General features: G+C 33.2%; 1 protein-coding gene across 1 annotated transcript; it reads right to left on the minus strand.

Moving 5' to 3' along the window:
• Nucleotides 1–10,281: 10,281 nt before the first annotated feature.
• Nucleotides 10,282–12,073, minus strand: LOC114269202 (transcription factor MYB15). Its single transcript, XM_028210473.2, has 3 exons — nucleotides 11,784–12,073; nucleotides 10,993–11,122; nucleotides 10,282–10,850 (listed from the first exon to the last, which is right to left on the minus strand). Exons 1-3 carry the CDS (start codon nucleotides 11,911–11,913, stop codon nucleotides 10,319–10,321), a joined length of 792 nt encoding a protein of 263 aa, XP_028066274.2. The 5' UTR covers nucleotides 11,914–12,073; the 3' UTR covers nucleotides 10,282–10,318.
• Nucleotides 12,074–18,779: the final 6,706 nt, after the last annotated feature.

Here is an 18,779-nt window from a genome sequence, read left to right on the forward strand (position 1 = left end):
TGGCTTTGATGTTTCGATCATTGAAGATCAAATGCGGAGCCCACTTCGGAGATCGAGCTCGGTCAGTTTGCTCTAGTTGGGAGGCAGGATGAGGACTTTGGGGGACGGATTCGACTTCATCAACAAGTTGCTGTTCGGCTGACGTAGATCGGGCGCGTTTTGAAGGGCGAGATGAAGAAGGCCGTTGTGAAGGAAGGGCCACGACTGCGGGCTGAACCTCAGTAGTTGGTGTTACTTCGGCCCTGGTTGTTGCGGTCAGGAGGGCCCTAACTCTGCTTTTCTTTGCCATTTCTTCTTCAGCTGTTAGCGGGACAAGTCTTATCTCGGGCAAAGTTGGATCCGGTTCTGGGTCTTCCTCGAGAAGAAAATCGGTTACCTTTGCTTTCCGTCGACCGCTGTAACGGTAGGTCGGTTCGAAATTTAGAAGCTTGGCCCAATCTCTTTCTTTAACCCGAAATGCGGCTCTCAAGACTCCGAGGTTAGGATAGCTATACAAGGAATGGAGATGGGCGAAATCTGCGAAAAAGAGAAGTGTTAGTTCGGCTAACAGACTAAACAACCGAGATAACTTACAAAGCAGAAGACCGAAGTAAAATTACCAGGCTCTCCCATTTTCCAATTTATAGGTCGGCCAGGAATTTGAGCCTGAAAATCCTCAAAGTTCCCAGAGACCCAAAGGAAATCATCATCATTTAGATCTTTATCCGGAGTGTGTTTAATTATCTTCTCTCGACGGCGACGAATTCTAAGGTAGTAGACCCACCCAGCATTCTTTGAGCCAATAGAGTATTGATGAAAGATCTCGGCCAGACCAAGATTCAGTCCGGTTTGGTGGTTTAAAGCGGCTATCCCCATTATAATACGATATGTATTGGTGGATAGTTGGGTGGGACATAACCTAGTCTGTCTGAGAAATTCGCAGATTAGCGGTTGGACAGGAAACCGTAGTCCGGTTTCTATGATGGATTGAAGGGTAAAAGGCACGAAGCCTTCATTGTTCCAGGGGGTAGCATCTTTTTCGGCCAACGCCAGATGGACATCGTCAGGAATCTGGTAATCTTGCCTAAATTCGGCCATGCCACCAGGGGTTTCGACTAAATATCTATACTTACCCATTTGTTGTATAATTTATGAATAAATTATTTCGGTACAAAAACTAGGCTCAGTAGCTCGGTTGAGCACACGCAGGAGTGCCTGGGCAACCTAAGTCTGCAAAGTAGAAAACAAAGGGGTTAAGCACAGATCGTTGGACCGCGCTACAAATGATAAGCAAGATATACAAATCCTACTTCGGTTTAGTGGGCTGGTTCTACCTCGGCTCATCAGAAGGTTTTTAGCTCGGTTTTGAGCAGTTTAGACCGGTTTAACGTCTGGGGGCAGCTTTCTGAGTTTGGTCAAAAAAAACTAAGAAAGCTGGTTTAGTCCCAAGGCCTAAATCGGTTGCGGTGTGAGGAGAGTTACTCCGGCTTGGCCCCAAGGTCTTACCTCAGTTGGAGACCGAAGTACCTAGTTCGGTATGTGCAAGCTTATTCGGTAATCTTATCTTGGCTAGAGTGGTTCAGGATAAACTACTGACATTCCTACAAGTTCTAGCTCGGTTATTGACTACAGAAATCTACATATTAGGGGCAAACAGAATCCTAGTTCGGTCGCAATGTGATTTTGGATCTAAGGCTTGTTTTTCTACATAACAGTTCATACACATACAAGTTCTACTGGTTTCTTCATAGAAAGTACAAAAGCAGAGCAGATAAATGGAGAAAAATGTTTGCAAAAAGCATACAAAACAGAAACGAATGGTAAAACAAACAAAAAATCGCAAGATGGTTAGATTTTCTTACCAGAGAAGAGAGAAAGAAGACTGGAGTCGGAAACGGTGGCAGCAAGAAAAGAACACAAGCTCAACACAAGCTCGAGTGTGGAAGAAGTAGAGATACAGAAAGAAGATGAAAACGATAGAGTAAATGATTCCAGAATCGAAAGGGCTGTTTTGTGTAAAAGGGAGAGAGAAAAAGGCGGCAAAAAGAAGCGGGAACAGTACAAAAATTTTGAAGGACGGCGTGACAGCTGGCCACAGCTTATCAGAGCTTGCCACGTGTCACTGGAATTGGAAGCGTTACAGTCGCTGTGATTGAAGAGACGTTTTGACCGGACATAGTGATACCCGAGGTAAACTTAGCTCGGCTGGAAAGGCTAAAGGGTTTTCTAGCTCGGCTGAAAAAGCGTAACAAACTTTAGCTCGGCCAGAAGGCTGGTAATCCCAATCATGTTGCACAGATGGAATTAAGGGGCAATTAAGAGGGCAATTTTTGGGAAAAACTGGGCCGAGCTGCGAGTTGGGCTTTAAGGCCCAGAAAAGCGAAGGACTAAGTAAAAAAGGCCGTAATGGTTACTCCGGCCTAGGAGAGACAGAGTTACTCCGGCCCAAAGGAGGTGGAATTACTTCGGCTTACGAAGTAATAGAGTTACTTCGGCTAGAGGATTGTAAAGTACTTCGGTTTGGGGAGCAACTTGGAGTTAGACCGGCCTTAGAGGCATACCGGTTTGAGAGTTATGCCGGTCGAGTCAGTGGTTCGGTCCGAACATACCACGGTTCAGGTATTAGAGAACCGAGATATGATAGCATGAAGAAGAACCGAACAACTGTTAGTACGGCCTACTTGGTGACTCGGCATAGCCATTTTTACTTCGGTCAAATAGAAGTTCGGCCATAAAGAGAACCATCCCACTTGGTTTAAGCAGCGGGGGAGGGTATGAAAGGATAAGCATTATCCTTAGGAGAATGAATCCTAGGAGGACTCTGCATGGAGAAGTACAAGTCCTACTAGGATTGTGCCACGGGAAACTTATAAAAGCTCACAAGCATCACCTTGGAGGAGGTATTTGAACACATTTTTTCTGAGAACTTAAGAGCTTTGTCTATTTGTCAAGTTTTCTGACTTAGGCATCGGAGAGGTTTCCGGCACACACCCGCCGGCTAGCTCACGTTTGTGTTTTCAGGTGACAAAGCGACGTCGTACGGAGGAGCGTGGACTTGGTCAACAGGATTATACGAGGAGAATTATTTCCTCCCCGTACAGGCATAATGACGTAATATGAGTTCATTATTTTGTATCAAGTGATAAAAAAAAAATTTGTAAAATAAATCAATTTCATATTATTAGTCTTTAAAAATGGTCTAATTTTCATAAAGCATCACTCTAGACTCAATACATTATGACCAATTTTTTTTTTTTATATCTAAAAGTAAAAATTTTATTACAAAAAATATTCGAGGGCCAATTTCTGTTGTTGGAAGGATTGTTATTAAAAGGCCATCTTAAAAAATAAAAATATATATATATTTGCCAGGAAAATTTTAAAAATATCACTAATAAATTCACAAGAACAAAACTATTTGATGCCGAAAGTGTTTATTTTTTAAGACAAAATTGTTTGTCCTAAACAGATAGCAAGTCATCATTAAATGACTACTTTCATTGTTAAAAATATAAATTCACAGTTTTGACAAACAAAATATTTTGTTCTCAAAAAGTAATTTTATCTCTAAATTTTTATTTCTAAAATCTTAATTTATTAGAATGATTTGCCAATTGCCATGTTAGATTGTACGCATTTTTTTAATTTTTTTTTTTTTTTTTTTTTTTTTTTGGAATCATGAATTTATATAAAGATTTATAAAAGGAGAGGAAATGAAAGGCAGAAAGTAATAACAATTTACTGTGTTAAGCATTCTCGTTTGTCATAGATTGTACCTTAGATTAATAATTTTGTGTTAGATACACTGAATTTAATAATTTACTGTTATCATATAATTCTATGATAACAACTTCTTGTGACTATCATCAATTCCAAAAACTTTTTTTTTTTTGGTTATTTTATTATTATTTTTTACCATTTGTTAATTTCTTGATATTCATGGTTTTACCCCTTGATGAATTTTGTGAAAGTGAATTTATAATTAAGGTTTTTAGTTTAAATTCCTTTGGAACTTGTAAAACATTCCATAATTAGAGGTGGGGACGGGGTTTGGATTTGAAGATGATTATTTTATTCTGAGTAATTATTGGATGTAATAGTAATATTTTGTGGCGATATCACTCTCTAAGTTGTGATAAAGACCATAATTTTTAATGTGGCAATATCACCTTCTAAATTAAACAGGTTAAAAAAATGAAAAGATAATACAAATGTCAACTTATTGTTTTTAATTTTTTACATATCGTTTTATAAAAGTTAAAAAAAATAAATAAATAAATAAATTAGTGAGAGACAAATTTTGTTAAGCCGGTGTTCAAAAAAATTTGTTAAGCCAATAGCCTTCGCAATTTTTTATGGCCATTGACACTGTTTTAGTTAGAAAATTCCCTATTTTCGTTGGCTTTGACGTCGTGATTTTTCAATAGATTTTGCTCACTCTGATTGGCTTCAGATCAGTCAATTCCTTTGTATTGCTCGTGATCTGAGCCGTTGACTGGTTTTCTTTAACTCGTTTTCTTTGGATATATGACCATGCGCTACTTATTATTATTATTTTTTAAATTTCAATATCTCTTTTCCTGGTAATTTTGCCCCTACTACCGAATCTGTAAGTGTATATCACATCTGTTAGTTAATATATCATATATTAATTTTTAAAATGATATCTACATTTTGTACGAGTAACATAATCATATATCAATTGATATTAAATAATGTTAATTAAAAAATTATTATACATAAATAAATTTTTTATTTGAGTTTTTACTAATAGGCACAATGATATTAGTCAACTGATAATATGAGTCCATTGTTTTTGTGTTATGTGGTACAAAAAATTTGGTGAAAACCAATTTATACATTATTAATCTTCACGGTTTAATTTCATATAACGCGGCTCTAGACTTGCCAATTGCCATGTTAGATCACATGTTGTGTTTGGATTATAAATTTATGTAGAGTTGATAGAAGAAAATGGCATAAGAAAAGAGAAAATGACAATAATTTAGCTTGAATTTTTGTCATTCCCTTTCTATTTCTTTCCGTCCACAAATCTCTATAAAAATGTATGACCCAACCACAATCTTAAAGTAATTAGTGACAAGATTAATCATAAATCAATTAAAATTCAAAGTTGAATGTGCTGTAATTGAAACCAGTATAATTAATCTAATTAAAAAGAATAGATATGTTTAACTATGAACATTGTGTTGTTTTAGAAATACAAACTTTGAAATAAATAGATGTACAAAAGTATATCGATCGTATTAGTTAATTATAAGTACTTTTGGAATAGTAACAATAATAGGACTACAAATGAACCGTTGAAGTTCTGCCCATTTAAAACTCATTTGAGTTCAATTTGTTTACTAAATAAACAAGTTCGAGTATCTGTAAACTTTATTTGATAAGGCTCGTGAATATAAAAATAATAATAATTATTATTTTTAATAATATATCTAATAAATTTTTATTAATTTATTTTATTTTATTTTTTAATTGTGTTAGTATATATGTAAATTTACATATTTGATTAATGAAATTTATTATTTATATAAGTATTCTTGTATATATTTTACTCAAAAAAATTTATTTTTATCTTAATAAGTAAATTTATTTAGGTTCAATTTTTATTTTTTTGAGTTCGAGCTCGACTTGTTTACGTGAGGAAAATTCTAAATATACATTAAATTCATACAAAAAACTTGATAAAAATGATGTGACGATGTCATTATTGTAAATAAATCAATCTCAACGGTATTTTGTTTTGAAATAAAAGGTTCTCAATTAGCTACATCATTATTTATAAATTTTTTGTTTGTATAACATTACTTTTTACATAATTAAGTTGGCTTAAACTAAACTCGAGATTCTAAAATATTTAAAGAGCTGACATCGAGCTCAATTATTTAAGCCTACTTGTAACTTGATTTAGGCCTCGTTTGGGTAAGTGATTTTTTTAGTCAAAAAGTCAAAAAATCATTAAAAAAATTAAAAGTCAACAATCCATATTAAAAAGTCAAAAATTCTATTTTCTCTTTATTTTTTGCACTTCTTTTTGTAAAAAGTCATCACAAACATACTAATTTTTTTTACATCACATTTTAGCCAAAAAATAAAAAAATTACTAAAAAAGTCTATCCACAAACGAAGCCTTAAATTTAGCAAACAATGAATACTCAAAAACTTTGATTTGACTAAATTTGTTTGCCATCCTAAATATTAGTAATAATATAAATAGAGTTCATGTGACTTAGATCAACCATTAATATATTTTTGTGGAGTCTTATTAGTCAGCAGTGCTACCCCTACGTTACATTGGTAAATGATTGAATATTAGTATAATAACTTTCCCTATCATATGTCGTTCGAAATTTTTTCCATCGATAATTCTCTCACGTTTGTTTGTACTATTCGATAAATCCTAGCATGAAGTCAAATATTGTATGCTTTGAAATGTAGAAAATAGTAAACTTAGATAACACATCTGACTGACTGAATGTGCGTGTTTGTTTGCAGAGATGATAATAAAATCGGATTAAATATTACTTTCTTGTATTTATTTACTTTTTTTAAGAAAGAATATTCCTTTCCTTGTAAGTGGTGTTTCTTTTTTTTATTTATTTATTTATTTATATTTTCCGGACGATCTAGTACAGGTGCAGAGTCCTCTGCAATTTTTTTTTCCATCCTATGATAGTTTAATTCTGTATTTTATCAAACGCGTTTCAGTCTTTATTTGAAAGATGACTTTTCTTTTTGTTTGGAATTTTGTTAACAAAAAAATAGTTTTCAAAAAATAGGAAAATGATTTTCCCCCTGAATCCCCCCTTCCCCGAATTCCCCGACTACCCAAAACGACGTCGTTTTGGGCAGTTTTTTTTTTTTTTTTTCTTCTTATTCAGTCTAACTAAAACAGAGGGAGAGAAAGAGAAAGAGGGAGAGAGGAGAGAAGAGAGAAGAAGAGAGGGGAAGAGAAAGAGCTGGAATCCTCCTTATGCCACCGTTCGATGGCGGTGATGGTGATGACGATGGCGATGGCGATGGTGGTGCGACAGTGATGGCGATGGCGATGGCGGGGCGACGGTGGTGCCACGGTGATGGCAGGTAGGGTGCGACTCTGATTTCTCTTTTTTTCTTTTTTTTTTCTGGCTCTGAAGATGGAAATGATGTGTTGATGATGGTGATGGTGATGTTGATGAAGATGTTGTTGTTGTTAATGATGATGTGTTGGAGATGGAGATGATTTGTTGTTGTTGATTTTCTTTTCTTTTTTGCCTAGTAGATTCAGATCTGGGTTTGATTTTTTAGTGGGTGGGTTCGATTTTGATTTTGATTTCAGTTTTGTGACGGGTTTCAATTTTGTGGTTGAAGGAAAGTGGGTTTGATTTCAGATTTTATTCTTCTTCTTCTTCTTCTCTCCTCTCCTCTTCTTCTTCTTCTTCTTCAGACTCTTCTTCTTCTTCTTTAGACAAACGGGAAGGAAGAAGGAAAAAAGAAAAAAAAAATCCCAAAACAACGTCGTTTTTGCAACTCCGCTACGTAGCTCGAATCACTGAGAGCTTGAATCCGCCGAAACCCCAAAACAATGTCGTTTTGGGGTTTTTTTTTTTTTCCCCCTTTTTTCCTTCTTCCTTCCCGTTTGTCTAAAGAAGAAGAAGAGTCTGAAGAAGAAGAAGAAGAAGAAGAAGAGGACAGGAGAGAAGAAGAAGAAAATCTGAAATCAAACCCACTTTCCTTCAACCACAAAATTGAACACAAAATTGATTCGAACACAAAATTGAAACCCATCACAAAACTGAAATCAAAATCAAAATCGAACCCACCCACCCACCCAAAAATCAAACCTAGATCTGAATCTACTAAGGAAAAAAAAAAAGAAAATCAACAACAACAAATCATCTCCATCTTCAACACATCATCATCAACAACAACAACATCTTCATCAACATCACCATCATCAACACATCATCTCCATCTTCAAAGCCAAAAAAAAAAAAAAAGAGTTGCACCCTACCCGCCATCACCGTGGCACCACCGTCGCCCCGCCATCGCCATCACCACCATCGAACGGTGGCATAAGGAGGATTCGAGCTCTTTCTCTTACACTCTCTTCTTCTCTTTTCTCTCCCTCTTTCTCTTTCTCTCCCTCTGTTTCAATTAGACTAAATATGGAGAAGAAGAAAAAAAAAAATTGCCCAAAACGACGTCGTTTTGGGCAGTCGGGAGATTCGGGAAAGGGGGGATTCGGGGGAAAAATCATTTTCCAAAATATTTTTACATGGGTTTTTGTTTGTTTTTATTGAGCTTTTTCATACTTTAATCAATTTTTTTTTTTTTTTTACTTTTTAGATACATCAAGATCCATCTAAAAAAATAAAAGAGTTTAACTAAAATAGGAAAAAAGAAAATTACTAAAAACAGACGAAAACCGAACAGAAAGTACATAGATTTTTGTTTAAATTTTCTAGTTTTTAGTAATTTTTAAAATATTTTTAGTCAATTTATTTTATTTTTTAGACGCAAATTAATTAGGTGCATGGAAAAGTACCCAAAATTTTTTATTAAAGTATCAAAAACAATTTAATAAAAAAAAATTAATTCATCTAAAAATAATTTTCAAAAAATTAAACCAAACAGACACAAAGATTTGCAACGAATGTCATTTCATTTTTACAAAGAAAGTACACAAATAGTTAATTCATAGCCATCAGATAGAAAGTGCTTCCACTATAAGTCGGGTCATGCTTCTAATCATTAGCTTTTTTTCTTTTTTTTTTTTTTTTTTTTTTTTTTTTTTTTTTTTTTTTTTTGATAATTGAATGTTCCAACTAACTTATGCTTATCCCAACTAATCCTGAGACCTTAAAATGGTCTTTAACGATTAACTTGAACTCGAAATCTTAAAATTTATCTTTAAATCTTCATTTCCAACTCATAACAATAATTAATGAAAATAGCAGGCTGATAATCGAAAAATGATAAATGCTAAAGGTGTCTGGTCGTACGGATTTAAGCACTCTTAAAATGGCACTCACCAAAAAAAGGATAATTACTGCCCAAATGCAATGATTTTCTAAGAAAAAATATTTTCTTTTTTAGCATATTGAATGTGATTTTTATTTATTTTCTAATTATGTGATTATTATTTGCTAATTTTGAAATATTGTTATAAAAAATGAATTCAATTGTAAATTGACTCGAAGTATAAGAGATTAATTAGAACAATTAAAATGTAAAGAAATAAATACAGATAAATGTCATGGAGTGGAAAGTGAATTTACCGAAAAAACAACGAATGTTCCTGCTATCGGAGCTCAATATTTTGGGAATTAACCGCAAATGCCCAAAGTCAAAGAACCAAATGAACTTTGGGCCAACCCAATATTATAAATCATATTGGACCCCTTAAACAGTATAGGTCTCTTCAAATTAGTTTTGGACTTTAGGTTTGAAATTTGGGCCAAGAAATCCATAAAAACTGGATCGGCCGAAGGTGATGTAGGCCGAACTGCCTATTCCCCAATGGTTGGACTGGCCCTTCCCCTATTTTATGAAATTCAAAAATAAAATAAAATAAATCGATTTTAATGCCATAGATGCTTGGAACAAAAAATTTACCAAATTTAGTAGAAATTATTACATGGGTAGGAAGACTATGCACAGTTTACTCATAATTTTAGGATCATGTGATTAATTATTTAGATCCTTACTATTGATTGGCGATATCTCATTTTTAGGGACTTGAGGGGCACGGAATTGTGTAACAAAATTTTATTAAATAATTTCATTCATTTTAGTATTAATAATACAACTAATCCAAAAAATTACCCAGAACATTAATAGATGGTCTAGATTCATTCTACATATTTTCAATTTCCATCAAACACACTCATCCTTGACACAAATCTAGAAATGAAGTTTGGGTTGCTAGAATTAATCTTTTACTGTAAATAAATGTACAACCCCAACTTGTTGAAAATTGCTCAAAAGGCCACCTACTACAAGTAGAAAGTGAAACCATGGCATTGCATAGAATAATGCTAAGAAGACCACCAAGTAGAAGCATGATAAGGAAAACACCAATGTTAGCTATTATGAAATACTTATCATGAAAATAATCATGAAAGCTTTGTGACCCTTTGATTACACTTAGAATAAAAAATCACACACTATTCAGATGAAAGATTATCTTGATTAGTGTATTCATATGATATAGGAACACAAGGGTCACAAAGCACCACATGAAAGCTTTGTGACCCTTGATTGGTGTATTCAGATATGATATAGGAACACAGAAAATTCATCATAAATCACTCCTTATAGTGATTGGTTTAAATTACCAGTTCAAGACATTGTTAAATTCATCATAGAAGTTATAGGAACACAGAAATTCTTCGTCGATCACCGGAGTATGTGTAGATAAAAATCCAGTGTCAACAACTAATGGTGACAGGACATCGTATGTGTTGTCGTAGTTGTCTACGAAAATTGGATCTGTCCAAAAACTTGCATTAGTTTCAGCAAACATTTCGGAGGGAGAGACATCATTCTCTGCAATTGAGCTTGGAGAGTTCACTGTTGCAGTGTCGATCATCAACGAGCATAATTCACTTGACAATGGTGGTGGGGGTGGGGGTGAGAATTGGGAGCTTTCGAAGATTTGGTGAGTCGAAGGGCTTACAGAAGAAATCTTGAATTTTGATGTTTTTTGTCCAGTCTTTTTGCTTTTGGAACGATCATTAGAGCGTGGTTTTTGCGCTTGTGAGATTGGGATTTGTTGTCTGGTGCATTTCTTGAGGTAGGTGTGCCAGTGGTTTTTAATCTCATTGTCCGTTCGTCCTGGTAATTGGGCAGCAATAGCAGACCATCTGCAACAAATGAACAAGTAATATGAGCTCTTAAACTCAATTCCTAATGCGTATGGAATTTTTTTGAAAGGTTTCTGGTATTCATCATTTGGGTACTAATTTAGGATTGAAGAAGTTAAAATGTCATTTAGAGAGTGCCTACCTATTCCCAAGTGATTCGTGTAAGTTGATGATTAAGTCCTCTTCTTCTTTGCTGAAGTTCCCCCTCTTGATGTTTGGACGTAGATAGTTCATCCATCGGAGTCTACAACTCTTCCCACACCTTGATAACCCTTTAAGAAGGAAAGCAAGTCGATTTAGTAAGAATGCATTCATGGGAAATCAACAGTCTAAACACATAATCCTGATTCATTCAGATATAACATATACAAGTAGTAATTCATATATATCTGGCTTCCCCAGTCAATCAACAGAGAAGAAGAATAGAAAGAAGAACATAAAATCATATACAAGTTTTGGTGAGGGAGAATGTCAACATATTGGGGAAAGAAAACTGAAATTTGGTACAAAAGGCCAACCAAATCCAACAATGTGGTTGAACTTGGTTTGTGCCTGGGCAATGGGCAATGCTCTTGAGCAATAGATGTGGTTTAAGTTTTGAGACAGATGAAGGATCCTGTGTGTGTGTGTGAGAGAGAGAGAGAGAGAGAGACCCATATGAGCATTTTTGTTCCTTTTTTTAAGAGGAACAGGGATAATATGAGAAGAGAAATTCTATGGAATAGAATTTTGGACCAATTGATTATAATGGTGATATCAAAAAATTAAAGATTTTATGTTGTGGTGGTGAAGATTACTTGATTAAATAGTTTCTATTGAATTTAATTTGAGTTGTTTTATTAACTAATCACACTACATAAAATGATGTTATTGTTACGTTTAATATTTATTTCAAAAATATTAAGAATTAATTTGGAGATAGTTTTAAAATACCTGCAAACTTGGGAAGTTGGCGCCAGTTCCAACAACCATATCTAGTAATATAAGCTTTTAGTTTCCTGTCTTCCTCCGCAGTCCAAGTTCCCTTCTTCAGTCCATTTTTGTCACAGCAAGGAGTCCTCATCTCTCTCTCTCTCTCTCTCTTGTTTCTCTCTATCTCTCTCTTCTTTGTTTTTTGCTCTCTCTTACTGTGTGTGTGGAACCTAGTAAGAAGTCCTGGACTGGTCTCAACATTTCAAAACCTCCAACTATATATATGTATACGAAGCCATGAATTTGAAAACAAAAAAACGTGTAACACACCAGAGTTTTAATATTGCTGCATCAAGAAGCCTCGTATTTCCAAATCAGGGACCCTTTGGTCAGGTTTGACTACTGTGCCCATTTCGACTTCGGAGTTAATGAGAATAATACTAAACAGTAGTAGTCTTTAAACATGTCAGTGCCACGTAGCTTCAGGGAAAAAGAGCAGATGATTAATGGCTTCTCTAGAAATGCAACATCACGTGCCATGTTGTGCCCACCATGATAGCGCCGCATCAATATCAATAAATGTCCAAAGTCATTGGCCTATAAAATCACTGTTCATCAAACATGTTTCACATAGTATTTTGTCTGTATTTTATTCACTTTTTTTTATTTCCAGCGGTCCCATCATTGCTAGTAGCTATGTTTTGTGTTGTTTGGCCGAATGTAAGCCTAAAATTAAAACGCTATATACCATAAAAATTTACCTTTGAATTTTGTTATATAGATTTATAGTTAGTATAATGGGTCATTGTAATTTATTACTTTACTTTTTTAGTTAATTTTTTTAAGGGATTTTTAATTTAAGTTCCTTAATATTAAGATTTTATAAGATAAATAACGTATAATATTTTTATAATAGTTGAAGTCTCTTAATTAACATTTTTACAGAGAAATTTCTCCACATACATAGAAATTTTCAGTTCTTAAAATTCTTTTTTTACGTAGAGAAATTTCAATTCGTCACAAAAAAAATTGTGACAAACTAAAATTTCTCTGTGATAAGCTGAAATTTCTCTAATAACAATATTGAGAGATCTTAACTAATAAGAACAAATATATTGGACATCTCCTACTACCCATAGTTAGAGAGGAATGTTTGACTAATTTTTTTTTTTTTAAATTATATTATTGATAAAAAATTTGTGACTGGGTATGAGAATATACCGAATTTCCTTCATATGTTACTTAATCAGAACTCTTACTTAAATATAACAATATGTAATAATTTTTTTCACCTTCTATGTGTCACATATATTGTTTTGGGTCCAACTACGGGGTTGTTTGTCGCAACTTCTAGGAGGTGATTATAACTTATTTTAATTTGATAGTCTGTGTAAGATTGTTTAATGTAATTTTTGCTTATAGTTTATTAGGCAGAAATAACTTAAACAAGTTAGAAAAATTGATTATTTAGAAGTTTGAAATATGTGCTTTTAGCTTCTATATATATATATATATATATATTGTGTAGTAATTTTTCCCAATAAAATATAAACCCATGAATATTACAAATTAATAAAAAAAATTATTTAGTTGAGATTTTATTTCAAAAAAAATTTAAACTTTTATTTTATTTTTAAGATTTTGACACTCGCTATTTTCTAAAATTGTGAAGTCAAAATGAAAATATACATATGAGAGAGAAGGGGGGCATAAGAAACGCGGATGAACACAGGTTTTCACACCATGATGAATAAGGACAAAGCATTTTGAACCAGGTAAAGCAGTGGCCAGGGAAAGTATATGTTGTATTTGGTTAAAAGGTTTGAGAAGGAATTTAGAAAAGAAAAGAAAAAAGATAGGTGAAATGAAAATAAGATATATTTCATCTAATTTCACATAACTTTTTTTGTTTCTATTTTTAAATTTTCTTTAAATCTTCCAACCAACCATAATATTACTTTCAATCCAAAGACCGGACTGTGAAACAGAGAGAGACCCTTTTTCCTCACTGTAGCTTTACGTCGACGGAATTGGGACCAATTGAACAAACCTTTGAATTCAAACCCATGAAGAAGCGGAAACTTCTTCACACTATGAAAAAGATACCTAATATGTGTCAACATTAGTATGTGTTCCATCTTTCTTTTCTTTTTTTTTTTGTCGAAGCCAACGTGTGTCCTGAATTACGAATATCTCCTTTCCGCGTATAATAAATCCTCTGATGATGAGATCCCCAAACTGATGCTTCAATGCAGCATTTTAGAGCATCTCCGATTATTATTGTTATAATATTATTGTCCTTATTATAATTTGACAATAAATAGTATTATTTTATCAAATTATAACAATGGTGCTCCAATGGTTATTTGTTATTTTGGCAAATCTCAATCAATTTTTTCTCCAAGTTTATAGGTATTGTTTGGATATAGGTTTTTTTGTGATTTTATTTTTGTTTATTTTTTTGTCTTTTATGACATTTTTTTACCTGTTTGTTAAAAAAATAATATATTTATATTATTTCCAACTAGACAAATATAAAAAATTAAAAAAAAATGAAAAATTGGAAAAAAAAAATTGTTTGATTAATTCACCCCACCAAAAAAAATTTGTTTGATTAATTCATCCCACTAAAAAAAAGAATTAATTCACCCCAATGAATAGTCTTTTGTTTGACATTTTCTTATCTGTTTGTTAAAAAAGAATTAATATTTTTTAAAAAAAAACAAACCAAACAGAGCACAGCAGCTCTCTTATACACTGAGGCATCATCGTCCACGCATACATCTAGAATGATCCACCCTCATCCTCTCCCTCTCACTCTGTCTTCCTCTCCTCAAACCCCTCTCGCTTCTCTCCTTCATGATCGAAACCTCTCTCACTCTCTTAGTCTGTCTCCCTCTGATTCTCTCACTCTGTCTCCCTATTCTAAAACCACTCCCCATTCTCCTCCATGATCGAAACCCCTCTCTGACTCTCTCACTCGGTCTCCTTCTCACTCTCTTAGTCTGTCTCCCTCTCACTTTGTTTCCCTCTTCTGAAACCACTACCCTTCTCCTCCATGATCGAAACCCCTTTGACTCTCTCACTCTCTCACTTTGTCTCCTTCTTACTCTCTCACTTTGTCTCTCTCTCACTCTCTCAGTTTGTCTTCCTCCTCTCTTTGTTTTCACTCTTCTTCTTCCCCTCTCTGTCTTTCTTCCCCCTCCTCAAACCAATCCCTTTTGGTTGTTGATGTGGATCAGGAGACAGAGTGAGAGATGGATTCACTCTTCCATTCCCACTCATTCTGGTTGTTGATGTGGATCGGTGATCATGATTTTTGAAACTCAAAGTTGAGAATGGATTCAAACCGGATTTGCAAACAACTCAAATCTGGTATTTTTTTTTTCAAATTTTCTTAATTATTTTTTTTTTTATCAATTTTTATTCATTCATCAATTTTTTATATTTGTCTTCATACCATCTGATTTCGTTTGATATCTGTCTTCAATTTTTTATATCTGTCTTTATACTGGATCTGCAAACAACTCAAACTGGATCTGATTTCGTTTGGTTTATTGTGAATGCATACCATCTGATTTGGATTGACTGAGATTTGGTGATAAATGAATTTAAAAAAAAAATTGTGAAACTGAATTTGGATTTGTCTCAATTTCATTCTGAAATTTGTTTGATTCTGAAAATTGGGTTTGATTTTGAAAAGTGGGTTCCTTACTGTTTAAATTCTGTTGTTTTCAACTGAATTTGGTGCCAAATTGTTGTTCATTTTTGCTGATCTAGCAAGCTTGGGAGCTGCTATTTCACTTGCCATATTTGAAAACACATATGGCATCTGCCATCTTTGGCAAGTGAAATAGCAGACCATTGGAGACATGTTTTTGCCATTCCTGACATTTTTTAGCTTTGGCAAGTAAAATAGCAGCTCCATTGGAGATGCTTTTATGGTGAAAGCGTTTTTTCTATGTTGTAATTTTTTTTTCTTTTTTGAGATTTGATGATTGTTCAACAAAAATTTTTAATGTTTGAAATAATTTAATTAAGTAATTAAGAAATAAAAAATAATTTACTAATTGTGTATTATGGTGTCTCAAATAGCCAAGAATATCTAATAATTTTTGCTGAGATTTTTTTATCACTCGATACCATTTGATCAACTGATCCTTAATTGATGAGTTCGTATTAAGAACAACTCTCATACCTTTGGAAATCAATATGATCAAAAAAAATATTAAAACCCATTTGGAGGATTTAGTGACATTTAATTAAAATAAAAACTGAAAGCTTATATATTGAAAATTGAATAGTACTTGCAGAGTTTGATGATAGTGGTGGTAGGGTGGAAGTAATGGTGGTGATAATGGCAAAGAGAGTGATAATGATGTGGCAAATGTTGTGATGGTGGCGGCAATAACAACTACTATATATGTGATTGTGTGGTGATAATAGTAATAATAAGGTAGACTAATGATACTGGTGGTAAAAATAGTAGTCGTGATATCGATGGTGTAAGGTGGAGGAATAGTAACAATGGTAGTGGCGATAATAGAGATAATAGAATAATAACGACGGTGATAATTATATACCTTAATTATAATCAGAAGCAATTAAAAATTTAACATTTAATAATCTCAATATAACGTAAGTTCCGTATTCTCATCCTTTTACATAAGTGAATTATATGTATTTATTTAGAGGATTTTTTTTTAGGATCCCTGGCATTAAGATTTTATAGCATAAAGGATATTTAATATTTTCATAATGTCTAAGATCCCTCAAATCAATTCAGAGAAAATTTGATCTAGAGAATTCTCTTTGAACTTCTCAGAGAAATTCTCTCCAAACCAGAGAAATTTGCCTCGTTACGTGCGGAGAATTACTCTGGGTTCAAACCAGAGAAAATTGAAATTCTTCTGGCTTTGTTTACAAATTGTTGTGTCTTCCCAATCACGATGTGCAATACGCAAATCGATCACCCAAATAAGCAATAACAACAACCAATATATATATATATATAGAAAGAGAGAGAGAGAGACTCACTGAAAGTATAATTTCTTTGGTTTTCGCAAGAATTTCTCTGGGTTCAGAGCCAGAGAGAATTCACAAATAATGATCACAATTAGAGAAAATGCAGAGAAATTTGACATTTTTCCCATACAATGATACCACTTGACGCAGCAGAATATACAGGGACTAGATATCGTTCTAGTAGACGAAAGAGGCTCTCGAATCCACGAGAAAAATAGAACCTTGAATCCACAAGGAAAAGAAAATATCTTAATATTATTGATTGAATGAATAAAAGTTGTCTTTGCCATGAAGCTTACATAGCTATTTGTAATAAACTAAACCTAATACTTGTAGGAAAAGTAATTCTAAAATAAACTAGGAAACTTAAATCAACACAAATTAGAAAACCTAAGAGAATAGGAAACTAGAATTCTAAACTATTTAAAATCCTAGTCAAAACTAAATTCCAAAATAATAAAATTAAGAAACCTAATAATTCTAAAATATTTATACTAAATTACAAGAATCCTAATAAAATTTTTGCTGATCTGGCAAGCTTGGGAGCTGCTATTTCACTTGCCATATTTGAGAACACATATGGCATTTGCCATCTTTGGCAAGTGAAATAGCAGACCATTGGAGACCTATTTTTGCCATTCCTGTCATTTTTTATCTTTGGCAAGTGAAATAGCAGCTCCATTGGAGATGCTCTTATGGTGAAAGCGTTTTTTCTATGTTGTAATTTTTTTTTCTTTTTTGAGATTTGATGATTGTTCAACAAAAATTTTTAATGTTTGAAATAAATTAATTAAGTAATTAAGAAATAAAAAATAATTTACTAATTGTGTATTATGGTGTCTCAAATAGCCAAGAATATCTAATAATTTTTGCTGAGATTTTTTTATCACTCGATACCATTTGATCAACTGATCCTTAATTGATGAGTTCGTATTAAGAACAACTCTCATACCTTTGGAAATCAATATGATCAAAAAAAATATTAAAACCCATTTGGAGGATTTAGTGACATTTAATTAAAATAAAAAATGAAAGCTTATATATTGAAAATTGAATAGTACTTGCAGAGTTTGATGATAGTGGTGGTAGGGTGGAAGTAATGGTGGTGGTAATGGCAAAGAGAGTGATAATGGTGTGGCAAATGTTGTGATGGTGGCGGCAATAACAACTACTATATATGTGATTGTGTGGTGATAATAGTAATAATAAGGTAGACTAATGATACTGGTGGTAAAAATAGTAGTCATGATATCGGTGGTGTAAGGTGGAGGAATAGTAACAATGGTGGTGGCGATAATAGAGATAATAGAATAATAATGACGGTGATAATTATATACCTTAATTATAATTAGAAGCAATTAAAAATTTAACATTTAATAATCTCAATATAACGTAAGTTCTGTATTCTCATCCTTTTACATAAGTGAATTATATATATTTATTTAAAGGATTTTTTTTTTTTAGGATCCCTGGTATTAAGATTTTATAACATAAATGACATTTAATATTTTCATAATGCCTAAGATCCCTCAAATCGATTCAAAGAAAATTTGATCTAGAGAATTCTCTTTGAACTTCTCAGAGAAATTCTCTCCAAACCAGAGAAGTTTGCTGCATTACGTGCAGAGAATTACTCTGGGTTCAAACCAGAGAAAATTGAAATTTTTCTGGCTTTGTTCACAAATTGCTGTGTCTTCCCAATCACGATGTGCAATACACAAATCGATCACCCAAATAAGCAATAACAATAACCAATATACATATATATATATATATATATATAGAAAGAGAGAGAAAGAGACTCACTGAAAGTATAATTTCTCTGGTTTTCGCAAGAATTTCTCTGGGTTCAGAGCCAGAGAAAATTCACAAATAATGATCACAATTAGAGAAAATGCAGAGAAATTTGACATTTTTCCCATATAATGTAGTACATGTTTGACATCTTTACACCCTTATTTTGCTGCTATTCAATACAATAACAACAAGATA

The sequence above is a fragment of the Camellia sinensis genome, chromosome 8 (assembly GCF_055761805.1).
Source record: "Camellia sinensis isolate YWXY chromosome 8, ASM5576180v1, whole genome shotgun sequence".
Lineage (NCBI taxonomy): Eukaryota > Viridiplantae > Streptophyta > Magnoliopsida > Ericales > Theaceae > Camellia > Camellia sinensis.

What these genes read in the sequence shown, in the direction of transcription:
- LOC114269202 (XM_028210473.2), bottom strand. Translation starts at nt 11,913, where the DNA reads ATGAGGACTCCTTGCTGTGACAAAAATGGACTGAAGAAGGGAACTTGG. An exon ending in CCAACTTCCCAAGTTTGCAG is followed by an intron (nt 11,123 to 11,783) that starts GTATTTTAAAAC and finishes TCCTTCTTAAAG; the next exon opens with GGTTATCAAGGTGTGGGAAG. An exon ending in CACGAATCACTTGGGAATAG is followed by an intron (nt 10,851 to 10,992) that starts GTAGGCACTCTC and finishes CATTTGTTGCAG; the next exon opens with ATGGTCTGCTATTGCTGCCC.